This window comes from Chlorocebus sabaeus, chromosome 1 (assembly GCF_047675955.1).
Source record: "Chlorocebus sabaeus isolate Y175 chromosome 1, mChlSab1.0.hap1, whole genome shotgun sequence".
In the NCBI taxonomy this organism is placed as follows: domain Eukaryota; kingdom Metazoa; phylum Chordata; class Mammalia; order Primates; family Cercopithecidae; genus Chlorocebus; species Chlorocebus sabaeus.
Genome location: NC_132904.1, coordinates 81,891,431 through 81,903,614, shown reverse-complemented (window position 1 = coordinate 81,903,614; position 12,184 = coordinate 81,891,431). Strand labels below are relative to the sequence as shown.

The 12,184-nt window shown below is 33.8% G+C and overlaps 1 protein-coding gene across 6 annotated transcripts in view; it reads left to right on the top strand.

Annotated features, from left to right (window-relative positions):
* The window catches only part of DLG2 (discs large MAGUK scaffold protein 2), a 2,222,296-nt gene that overhangs the window by 380,407 nt on the left and 1,829,705 nt on the right, over positions 1 to 12,184 (top strand). For all 6 annotated transcript variants that reach the window (XM_008020354.3, XM_008020345.3, XM_008020348.3 and 3 more), the window contains one exon: positions 3,360 to 3,505. In XM_008020354.3, coding sequence (XP_008018545.1) covers positions 3,360 to 3,505 — 146 coding nt within the window. The remainder of the gene's footprint in view (positions 1 to 3,359; positions 3,506 to 12,184) is intronic.

Below are 12,184 nucleotides of genomic sequence, written 5' to 3'. Positions count from 1 at the left end.
TTTCCCTTTGTTTTTAGTTTTTATTTTTTTGAAAGAGAGACTTGTTCTGTTACCAGGACTGGAGTGCAGTGGCATGAACACAATTCACTGCAGCCGTGACCTCCTGGGTTCAAGCAATTCTCCTGCCTCAACCTCCTGAGTAGCTGGGACCACAGGCACACACCACCATGCCCAGCTAATTCTTTTCTCTTCATTAATACATGAGGCAAGATGATGTAGACATATTTTGTTTTCTGGATTTTATATTTTTATATTACTTATTCCTCTGATTTTTGTCAACCGAATTAGTAATCTACCAGCCCGTATGTTATTTTAAAAATCTGGGAAGGATGTATATCTGTATAGCTTTTACCTTCTGTTCTTACACATTTTTCAGACACGACCGCACAGTTACTTTATTGCTAGTGGCAGAATAAAGTTGTAGCTGTACATAAAATTTAAGGATTACTAACTTTTCTCTGTAAATCTTAATATTTATGAAACACAAAATTTTTCTTTATTATTTATGAAAATGTAATATTTAATTCATACAAAATAATATATGCAATTTATCTATAATATACACAGCATAATAACAAAAGAAACATTTCTGAAATCGCTACTGACATCTAGAAATAGATCATTGCCATTAACTTGCAACTACTCATATGTACTTTCCTTATCCCACTTCCTTGCCCACCCTGTCTACTGAAGTAACTACATCTTTTCATGTCTTCCCTTGCTTTTGTCTATTTGTTTTGTTATATGTATATGCATGGATGCTTAAAAATATATGGTTCAGTTTTGTAGATTTTTCAACTTTTCATATTTTTCATTTTTCATATTTCAACTTTTCATATTTTTCAATTTTTTCATATTGAAACTTTATTCACTCAACATTATTTTTCTAAGATATATAGTTTTGTGATATTATCATTCATTCATTTTCACTGCTCCATAAATTCCATCTTGAGAACATATCACAATTTATCTATTTCACTTTTGATGGACATTGGAATGTTTCTGATGTTTGCTACTATAATCTATGCTGCTATGAACATTTTAGTTTGTTTTTGGTGCATATGTGCCAAAGTTTATCTAGGATGTGTACTGGGTAGTAGAAATACTGACTTATAGGATAAACAAATGTTAAACTATTTTCTGAAGTGGCTATAGCAATTTGCACTTGCTAGGAATAAATAAGTTACCATGAATTAACGTCTTTTTCTAGTCCTTGTACTGTGAGACTTAATTATTCTTGACAATATTTTTGATGTAAATGGCATTTGATTATGATCTCAGTTTGTATTTATTATCACCAATGAGGTCGAGGATGTTCCCTAGGCTTGTCTGTGACATGTGTTTATTTTACTGTGAAATGCCTGATCATAATTTTACCAATTATTTTCTTTTAGTTTGCTTGTCTTTTTCTTCTCGATTTGTATTTCTTTTCATATCTGGATACTGTTCCTTTGTCTGTATGCTGCAAAATTATCTTCTTTCAATTTGTACCTTGTCTTTTGGCTTTCTTTATTGATACATATATACATCTTAAGCATAACTGATACATAATAAACTGCATCTATATAAACTGCATAATTTAATAGGTTTGGACATATATATGCACTATAAGCACAATAAAGATAGTAGCATACACATCACTCTTACAAGTTTCCTCTTACCCTTTTGTAATCCTTCCTACTCATCCCTTTATTTTATATTTGGCGTTATAATCCAATACTAGGTAATTTTTTATTTTGCTCAAATCACTCCAGCTTTGGCCAGCTTTGGCAGCTCTTTCATGTGGTTCTTTTGTTTCTTTGATATTTCCCCATTGTAGCAGAGTTGTTTCTTTGGTGACTGTTTCTTTATTTGCTGGGGCTATAAGATGGTCCATACTCATCTTATGTCTCCTACATAGGAGTCCTAGGATCAACCATTTCTCCAAAGAACTCTGGTTTCTTTTGTTGGAAAACAGTGTTGCAAACCAAGATCTAAACTCTGAGTGTGCTTGTTGCTACTGGGATGTCCCTGCTTCTAGGTCCTCTCAGGAGACAGAGCAAGGCATTATATATGACAGAGCTGGGAAATGTCCGGATACATATTCATTTCTATTTCTAAATGTATTTTTATCTATCTCTCTATCCTGTAGCTCTTGAAAACTTTGAGTTCATATAGATACCCTCAATGTTAATCTAATATGACAGTGTTCATTACTCTTTACCAATGCTGCACCGAGGCCAAAATCAGGGTGCTAGTTTTGTTTATTATTACTGTGCCATCATTGCTTCTAGGCCCTCTCAGCAGATGGAGCAAGGAAATATAACTGATTTGTGTATATACATGTCTGTAAATATTCTTATATGTATTCATCTATATCTACATTAAGCTAAACATGTCTCCAACTGTCATCTAATATCATATGAATCATTTTAACCTTACTTGCCTGTAACTTTCTATAAAACAGTAAGAAACTTGGCTCCCATCATCTACCGTCCATTCGCTTAATTGTTCAATTTTAGTATACATGTATTGTGTTTTCAGAATTGTTCATCCGTACCCAACAGGACACAAGTTTACCAACTAGAGTATGATGCTTTTGTATAGTTTCTTTGATTTTGGTTTTATAGTCTGTTCATTTTCAAAGTTACTTAAGTTAGTACTTTTTTTTTCCTGTTGACTTCATGGAGGTTATTTTATACCTTTGTAACACAGTTACATTCCTTTGTAACAGTCTGCATTTCATCTTGGGATCCTCTGACTTCCTACATGATTTTTTAAAAATTTGCCTACATTAAGGTTTACTTTTTGTGCTATTGAGTTCTTTGGGTTTTGACACATGGTTCATGTTGTGTGTCCAACACTATAGTATCATTAGAGAATATTTTCATCATCCTCCGCTTTATGTATTCAAACCTCCTTCTCTTGCTCAGAACCTCTGGCAAACATTGGTTTTTTTAAAGTGTCTCTTTAGTTTTACTTTTTCCAGAGGCTATAGGTGGAATCATATAGCATGTACCCTTTCCAAACTGACTTCTTTCACTTAGCAATATGCATTTAAAATTCATCTATGTTTTTGTTTGGCTTCATAGCTCATTCCTTATTACTGAATAACATTCTATTGTATGGATTTACTACAGTTTATTCACTTTTTGAAGGATTTGTTCTAGTTTTTGTAATTATGAATGAAGCTGCTATAAGCATTCTAAATGCAAGTAAAAAGATATTTTTCAAGATTTCTTCTGTTTTACTTTGGGATATATTTATGCAGTTCTTTTAATCAGCAAAATTTGTGTATGCCAATATATGGACATACATGCAGAAGCTATTTATGAAGTCGTGCATGACATTTTGATGCTTTCTTTACATTTTCTTTACAGATATCCAAGAATTTTATGAGGTGACATTGCTAAATTCTCAAAAAAGTTGTGAGCAGAAGATAGAAGAAGCCAATCAAGTTTTACAGAAATGGGAGAAGACATCCCTTCTTGCTCCGTGCCATGACAGACTTCAAAAATCTTCAGAGGTATGCTGTTGAAACTTCCAAAAGAACTGAATAATACTAGGACTTAGTCCAGTAAAGAAGTAATGGTAGTAATAGTGATTATTATCAACAAATGACAACAACAATAATAGAAATGTAGTTATACCATACTGTATACAATTTTCATATATGAAAATTCAGTTTTTCCAAAGCATAAAATAGGGCATGGGAGTGACCTGATTCTTTATATTGTTTGAGTGGGTTATGTTAGCAATATTGTCATAGTTAGAGTTGACTCAAGTCTAAGGCATTCTGGAGTTTCAGAACATGGTTCCCTGTGCTGTGGGGGAAGGAGATGGATAGTAGAATAGGGAAGTACAGTCTACGATTCTGATTTCCATAGCAAGGGCACATATCCCGGGGCAAGAATAAAATAATCAATTGAGGTGTAGGAACAGAATATTAGAATTCCAAATTTCCATTTCTTTTAATCACATTCTTTAAAATTTTCTGTATTTGAGTAACTTATATATTAGTAGTAATGCATTTAAAAAATAAATATAAAGCAATTAGAGTTGTATGATCAACTTGTTTTTACAGATAGAATTATGGAATCAAACAGTTTGGACACTACTGTTACAATCAACATTTACCAAAGGCTAAGGCAAGTTGAGGCATTTCTCAGGTTCATAGCTAAGCACTAACAGGGACAAGTCAATGGATACTTTTAAGTGGCAGTCAATACTTTGAAGGGAGGTAATAGTACATACCCACACACACGATTTGTCAAGATTGGAGTCATGTAGCCAACCCCATGATTTGGAAGCTACATAGAATCCTAGTGCCAATCAACAGCATGTTGATTGCTGAGTTTGTATTGTTAATATTGAGGCCTCTCATATACTTTCTGTCCTGTTCAGAGCTGATGTATAAACTGGGAAGGACAGAGCCTAATTATCACCCTAGTTACTTAAAAAAAAAAAAAAGTTAATCATGACAATAATTTGTTAAATAATAGATATCAACTTTGTGAAATTGTACTTAAAAGCATAAAAATAAACATCATCCTAATTTTAGCACCTAAGAGTAATTATTTTGACTTTTTTAGTCCTTTTTTGTACAAATATATGTACATGAAATTGGGACAATAGCATGTAGGGCATTTTATGTCTTTTACATTGAATGTTACACTAATAGTATTTATCCATATCATAACATTGAACAGTTTTGGAGAATATTTTAATGGCTATGAATATTCCATGATTTGGAACTTATTTAAGCAGATCTTCATTCAAATTTAGGCTATCTTCAATTTCCTGCTTTGAATAATGCTGTAATGGATGTGCATGTGTATAAGCCAATGCTGGTTTTTTTTTTTTTTTCTTAACTGTTTCATTAAGATTGATTTTGTAAATGAAACTATTGAATACAAGGGTATGGACATTTTTAAGGTTCTGGATACAAATTATCAAGCTGTTTTGAAGAACAATGCTATCAGCCATCTTTCAAAAGGCCAATCTGCCTATATCTTTAGTACTGTCATTTTATTATTTAAAATATGTTGTCAAATTAATAGATAAAATGTCTTACTTAATGCTTTATATTGCAATTATGTGTTCACTATTCAGACTCAACTTTTTTTATGATTATTGGTTATCTATATTTTTTTCATGATCCAGTCAAGCTCTTTGTCTATTTTTCTAAGCAGTACTAGAATTCTTACTGATTTGCAAGAGCAGTTTATTTATGAAACATACCACCCTGTTGTCATAATTGTTATTTTTTCTGGTTTGTTTATTATTATTAACTTTGCTTATAGTACTTTTTAACCTTCAAAATAGTTTCAATTTTTATGTGATAAAATTATCACTTTTAAAAACATTATTTCTTCTTTGCTTTATCTTTCTTCGTTCTAGGACTAGTTAACTATTTCCCTGTATTTTTTTCTAGGCTTTCATTGCCTTGGTATTTTCAATTTTCTTTTTTTAAAAAAGTAATTAATTAATTAATTGATTTTTAATTTTATTTTAAATTCAGTGGTACATGTGCATGTTTGTTATATAGGTAAACTCATGTCACCGGGGTTTGTTGTAAGATTATTTCATCACCCATGTGCTAAGTACCCAATAGTTATTTTTTCTGATCCTCTCCCTCTTCCCACCCTCCACCCTCTAGTAGGTGCCAGTGTCTGTTGTTCTCCTGTTTGTGACCATGTATTCTCATCATTTTGCTCCCACTTATAAGTCAGAACATGCAGTATTTGTTTTTTTTGTTCCTGTGTTAGTTTGCTAAGGATTATGACCTCCAGCTTCATCTATGTTCCTGCAAAGGGCATGATCTCATTCTTTTTTATGGCGGTGTAGTATTCCATGATGTATATGTACCACATTTTCTTAATCCAGGCTACCACTGACAGACATTCAGGTTGATTCCATGTCTTTGCTATTGTGAATAGTGCTGCAATGAACATACGGGGGTGCATATGTCATTATGAAAGACCATACATTTTCAAAAACATTATTTTATTCAACTTCTAGATGCATGGTCCCATATATATTGCACAGAAGCATAAATGATAAATATATACTTTTTATTCTAAATACAGTTGTTTTTAAAACAATTTTTCTATTTTTGTGGAATCCCCTTTCACTGACTTCCTGCTTATACTGTATCAGCTCTATCCTCCCTGCATGCAAGGTAACTGATGTTAGCAACTTGTGCATTTTTTGGGTTTTTTCTTTAATTTTTTATTTTAAATTATTATGGATACATAATAGTTATACATATTTATGGGGTGCATGCGATGTTTTGATACAAACATATAATGTGTGATGGTTAAATCAGGGTAATTGGGTTGTCTGTTACCTCAAGCATTTATCATTTCTTCGTGTTAGGAACATTCTAGTTCCACTTTTTAAATTATTTTGAAATATACAATACATTATTAATTATAGCTGCCCTATTGTGCTACTGAGCACTAGATCTGTTTCTGTCTATCTAACTGTATTTTTGTGCCCATTATCCATCTCTTCTTTATTCTCCCCTCCACCACTACCTTCGTAGACTCTTGTACCCATCATTCAACTTTCCATCTGCATGTGTACATTTTATTTGTTTAGCTTCCACATATAAGTGATATTTGTCTTTCTGTGCCTGGCTTATATCACTTAACATAATGTCCTCCAATTCCATCCATGTTGTTGCAAATGACAGGATTTTATTTTTGGTTGAGTAAATTCCTATTGTGTGTATGTGCCATATTTTCTTTATCCATTCATCTGTTGATGGACACTTTGGTTGATTCTATATCTTGGCTATTGTGAATGGTGCTGCAATAAACAATGGAGTACAGATACTTTTTCAATATACTGAATTTCTGTATTTTAGATATATACCCAGCAGTGGAATTGCTGAATCATACGGAAGTTTTAAGTTTAGTTTTTTGAGGAACCTCCATACCATTCTCTAATGTGGTTGTACTAATTTGCATTTCTGCCAACAGTGTACAAGGGTTCCCCATTCTCCACATCCTCACCAGCATCCATTATAAAAGCTGTTGTAACTGCAGTGAGATCAAAGAGGAGGACAGATAAGGGATAGCCTTAGAGGCTATCGGAAAGATTTTACTATGAGAGAAATAGAAACCATTGGAAAGTTTTGAGCATGTAAATGAGTTGATCCGAGCTTCCCAAAAGGCATACAGAATATCCTGTTTTTAGAAATTAGAAATATTTTACTTTTTCCTGGATCTGTTGAACTCACTATTAGTTTCCACAGGCTTCGTTATTACAGCTACATATTTAGTGTGTATTAAGGTTGCTAGCAAGAAAAATGGGATCATTATTTTGAATCTCACGGAGTCCCTACAGTGTGCCTCTCAATGATTGCTTTTCCCCTTGAAACAAAATCAGATAGGCTTCTGAAGCAAAACTTTGATGTGGTTTTAATAGTATGTAAGTTTAAAAGACCTGGAGGTAAAAGTTTTAGACTTTTCTTGTCTGGAAAGAAAGTGACATCAATTTGTTTGCATTCAGCTTGGGAAGATCTTAAATACAAGTTTCACCTACTATTTTTTGAAATTTCATCTCCAGTGCCTGGTGGAAAGAGATCTGTCTTCTTACTTCCTCAGCATATGTGTGATAGAATTCTAGCTGCTCAACTTAAACTCTGATTTATATGAAGTTTCTGGAAAATGTAAATCAGCACCCTGATCCTTTACATCCCATAGCATTTTAACCTGTAATATATTGTTGATATCATAAGATGACAGGAACAGAGTCATAATATGGCTATTCTGTGTTGGATTGGTGATGTTTTGAAACAAGATGGAAATCTTTATTTAGGAATATAAAATAAATGGCCTGTTTAAAAACATTTTAAAAGAAGCATCTATTCCGAGGTTTGATTTTTTTGTTTGTTTCTTAGGTGTTTTGCTGAACTATAAGTAATTCATCTCTCTATTCTACAATATTCTATACTGAGGTGCATATCACCCTTCTCCTGTCTGCCAACACTGTAATAACTGATTTTTAGCTCCCAATTATGGTGAGTTTTCTGCTTAATTTGTGGGCTTTTTTGGTGGAAAAAAAAATGGACACAGCATCCTCCTCACTTCTGCTTTAAGTATATGTGTGTGTATTTTCTCCATAGAACTTGAACTGCTGGGCTGAAATCTGCAGTTCTAACTTGAAGACAGAAAGAAAGTAAGTTTATATTACTAACAGTGTTACAGTAACAGCACTGGGCCAGGAAGGAGGCTGCTTGGCATAGCAGAACAATCAACAGTAATCTGAAAGCCTTTTGTTTGAATTTTGCTTTTGCCAGTTGCTGGTTACATGGCCATCATCAAATTATTTAACCTATATGATTTTTTTATCTGTAAAATGTCAAAGTAATAATAGTGTCTACCCCATAAGGTTATTGTGAAGAATAAATAAGCTATCAGCCATGTAAAGTGCTGAGTACAATTCCTGGACCTAGGAATATAAGTGCTCCATAAAGAGCACTTATATTGATAATGATCTTACGGAAAGTCCTATTACATCTCTGAGTCTCACTATCTTCATCAGTAAATGGAGATAAAAACTATATGCCAGGGAGAATCAAATAAAAGGATATATATATATATATCCTTTGGCTGGTGGAGGAGAGATGGCTAGGGAGGAGGAGGTGAGGGGTCCACCTGGGCTCCTGAAGCAACTCCCAAGAAATCAATTATATATGCTTTGAAAAAGGAATTTTATAAAACAGCATTATATTAAAATTCATATTAGAAATAGGACTTTTCTCCCTGTTTTGTCACTTCTCCATGGGAATTCAGATCAAATAACCAATGAGAAAGCATTTTGCAAAGCAAAAAGCACTATGTGAATATAAGAAAATCTCACCATCATTACTATACAATGCATAAATATCTTCTCATTTAAACCTATTATTGTTACTTAAAATTCCTTCCATGGATATTTTGGTGAAGCTTCAGAAGACAAAGGGAGTTAAGGCAGTCCCTGTTAAACTGTACGTGCTATTGTAACACAATATTGCTCTCAATATGCTCTTGAACAAGCCTATGAGGCTCTTGACATTCAAATAAAAACAATTTTTTGTTGTTGCTGTTTGCTTGTTTATTTTTTGTTTTGGTTTGTTTTTCTGAGAGAGTGGGTAGAAAAGAGTAATAACTTCGTATGGATTTGTGTTGGTATTTGGAGGTCCTGGGTAATGCTGGGAGGAAAGTAAACATTGATAAAAAGGAGTTGGAAGAGGGGTAGAGTAGAGAGAAAAGGCACAGTTAAGGAAAGGGAACCTTAAAGGAAAGTGAATGTTCTCATACATAAGCTTTAGCTACTAGTTAACTTTTTATTATAGCAACCTGGCAAGCAGCATAGAAATTAGCCCTTGAAAGGAATGATAAAACTGTTTTCCCTTCTGTTTCCTTTCTCTCTCCTCTTTTCCTTTCCTCTCTTCTTCCTCTCTCCTTCCCTCCCCTTTCCTTACACTGATTGAGCATCTGCTATGTATATTCATCTTTGTGTAGCTTCTTTAAGCTGCCACCTACCTTTGTACACATTGGTTGCTATGTAAAGTGAAACTCAGGAACATGTTTTTTCTTCATAACTTCAGCTCTGCCTAGCTATCTTTAACCTATCCTTTTTACTTGATCCCTTACGATTCCAATATTCTAGTTCTTGACCTGGATATTAACTATTTTCTTCTTTATTGAACTTGGTGTTCTTTCATAACATATATTTTGGATATCAGTTATAAAGATGAGGAAAACCAAAGTTTTTTATTTGATCTTATACTATGGTGGAAATAACAGTCTCTCACATATATAGGGCATTTTATAGTTAAAAATATAACTTATCTAACTTGATTCTCATAATGGGTTAGTGAGGCAGGTAGAGTTGCTGTTGCTATCCACATTAGAAGCGGGGAAGCTGCAGATAAGTAATTTGTCCAGGGTCGTATTGTTAGAAAATGGATAGAATCAGGAATTTGATTTCAAAACAAGAATTTTTTCATTACACTATAGTCGAAAAAGGATGATTTTTACTGGAATACTAGAGATGGTTTCGTAGCTAGGTAGGTTTAGAAATGGGCTTTGTGTAATGTACAAGACCTGGGTTGAAGGTTTTGCAGGTGGAGAAAACTATGTGAGCAAAGGCTTAGAAGAGTAATAAAACCTGATACTTATAAATAAAATCCAGGCTAGGCTCCATTTTATTTTTTTGAGGGGCGGCGGTGGGACAGAGTTTCGCTTTTGTTGCCCGGGCTGGAATGCAGTGGCATGATCTCGGCTCACCGCAACCTCTGCCTCTGGGTTCAAGCAATTCTCCCGCCTCAGCCTCCCGAGTAACTGAGATTACAGGCATGCACCACCACGCCCAGCTAATTTTATATTTTTAGTAGAGACGGGGTTTTACCATGTTGGTTAGGCTGGTCTTGAACCTCAGGTGATCTGCCCAAACACTTTTAATATATTATCTCTTAATCGCTATAGCAACCCAAGATGGTAGACATTTTATTGATTGATTCCTCACTTCATTTTAAATAAGATTTAAAGTGGTAGGTAGGTATTACTTGTAATTTGCAGAAGAGGAAAGTAAGCCTCAGAGAGGTTAAATGTCTTCATCAAAGACACAGTAAAATGTGCTATAGTGGGGATTAGTAAACATGTGCCTGACATCGCATCACCTTTCTTAGGAGAAAGTGGGAAAGGTTTTATTAATTGTGAATATTTAGGATTAGTAGGTGGGGAACTGAGAGTAGTAAGACTGATTAGGTTATTCTAGCTGTCTGCTTTAGAGCCTTAATTGCAATACTATAGCATTTAGACGCTTTTCTTCAGGTAGTTGTGAGCCGTAGAAGGATTTTATGCAAAGAAATGGCATTATCAGCTATGCTGGGACAGATTAAACTGGCAGCATGATGCCTGATAGATCACAGACAAGAGAAACCGGTGACAGGGAGACCAATTAGGTGGCTGTCACACCAGAAACTGTTCATTTGGGTGCCTGGAGACTATGTATTACCCTCCTCGAAGATCATGAATAGATTTTTTCTTGACAAAGCATCATTTCTCATGGGTACTAACTTGATTTATAAAGAAGAAAACCAAGTTAAATTTAGAAAATACATTCAAACGAACTTGTAAAAGAAACAAAAATCCTACTTGCAAAATTAATCACCTAGGAAGCCTGTGAGTAACTCACAGAGCTTGTAGTTACTTTGCTGAGGCTGAAGTTAACTCAGTATTTGTCTATGAATAGTTTAAAGTAAGATTTTTCTTTGGAGTACTCTAGCTAACTTTCCAATAATATGATCTAAAATAGTGAGAGTACTTTGGTTTTCTACCTAGTATTTTTCAAATATAATGAAATTAGATTATATTCATACTTACCAGAAATAATAGACCTTGAATAAATATTACTTAGATGATACAAAGATACTTAACTCTAAAATGTCACTAATATTCATAACTTCTTGAAATATCTCTATGTTTGACCTTCCTTCCCATTCACAATGGCATTGATCTAATTCAGGCTTTCATAGAATCTTTCTGGATTTAGAAACAAGCTTTAACTGGTCTTCATAGTCAGGATTTTCCTCTTGTAGCTCAACTTCCCCAGGCTAAGAGTTTTAAAATTATCTATTGATCCTCATTTTTTACAGATTATTGTGCCATCTCCTTAGCCTAATCTTTACTGTCTGGACTGAACTTACATTAAGCCTTACTTAAGCCTTGTTCTTGTTAGTTCCTGTGTCTGGAATATTTTTCCCTTTGTTTTCATCTGGAAATTTTCTACTTAATCTTTTTAAAGATCTACCTGTCTATCAATCACCAATTTTCTAATGACCTCAACTAGAAAAAATTCTTCTGTTTCCTGTACTGCCCAAGGCCTCTGTTACAGTGTTTGACATATTGCATTTCAATTACTTGCTCAAGCGTTTCACTTGTTAGATCATACCTTAGTATCAAGTATTATATTTATTTACACAGCTGTAATATGGTTCAGAGCTTTTTAGGCAGTATATATTCAATAAATGCTTATGAAGTAGATGATTGACTGTATTTTTCTTGATGCCAGAGAATGATATGTTGTTTTGTTAAGTATATGTATATTATGCTAGCAACATGAATTAAAATTTCATGGTTGACCCAGTGAAAAGATGCTTAGTCCTAGGTAAGGTTCTGAAGATAGTTTTAAAATCTCAGGAATGAGT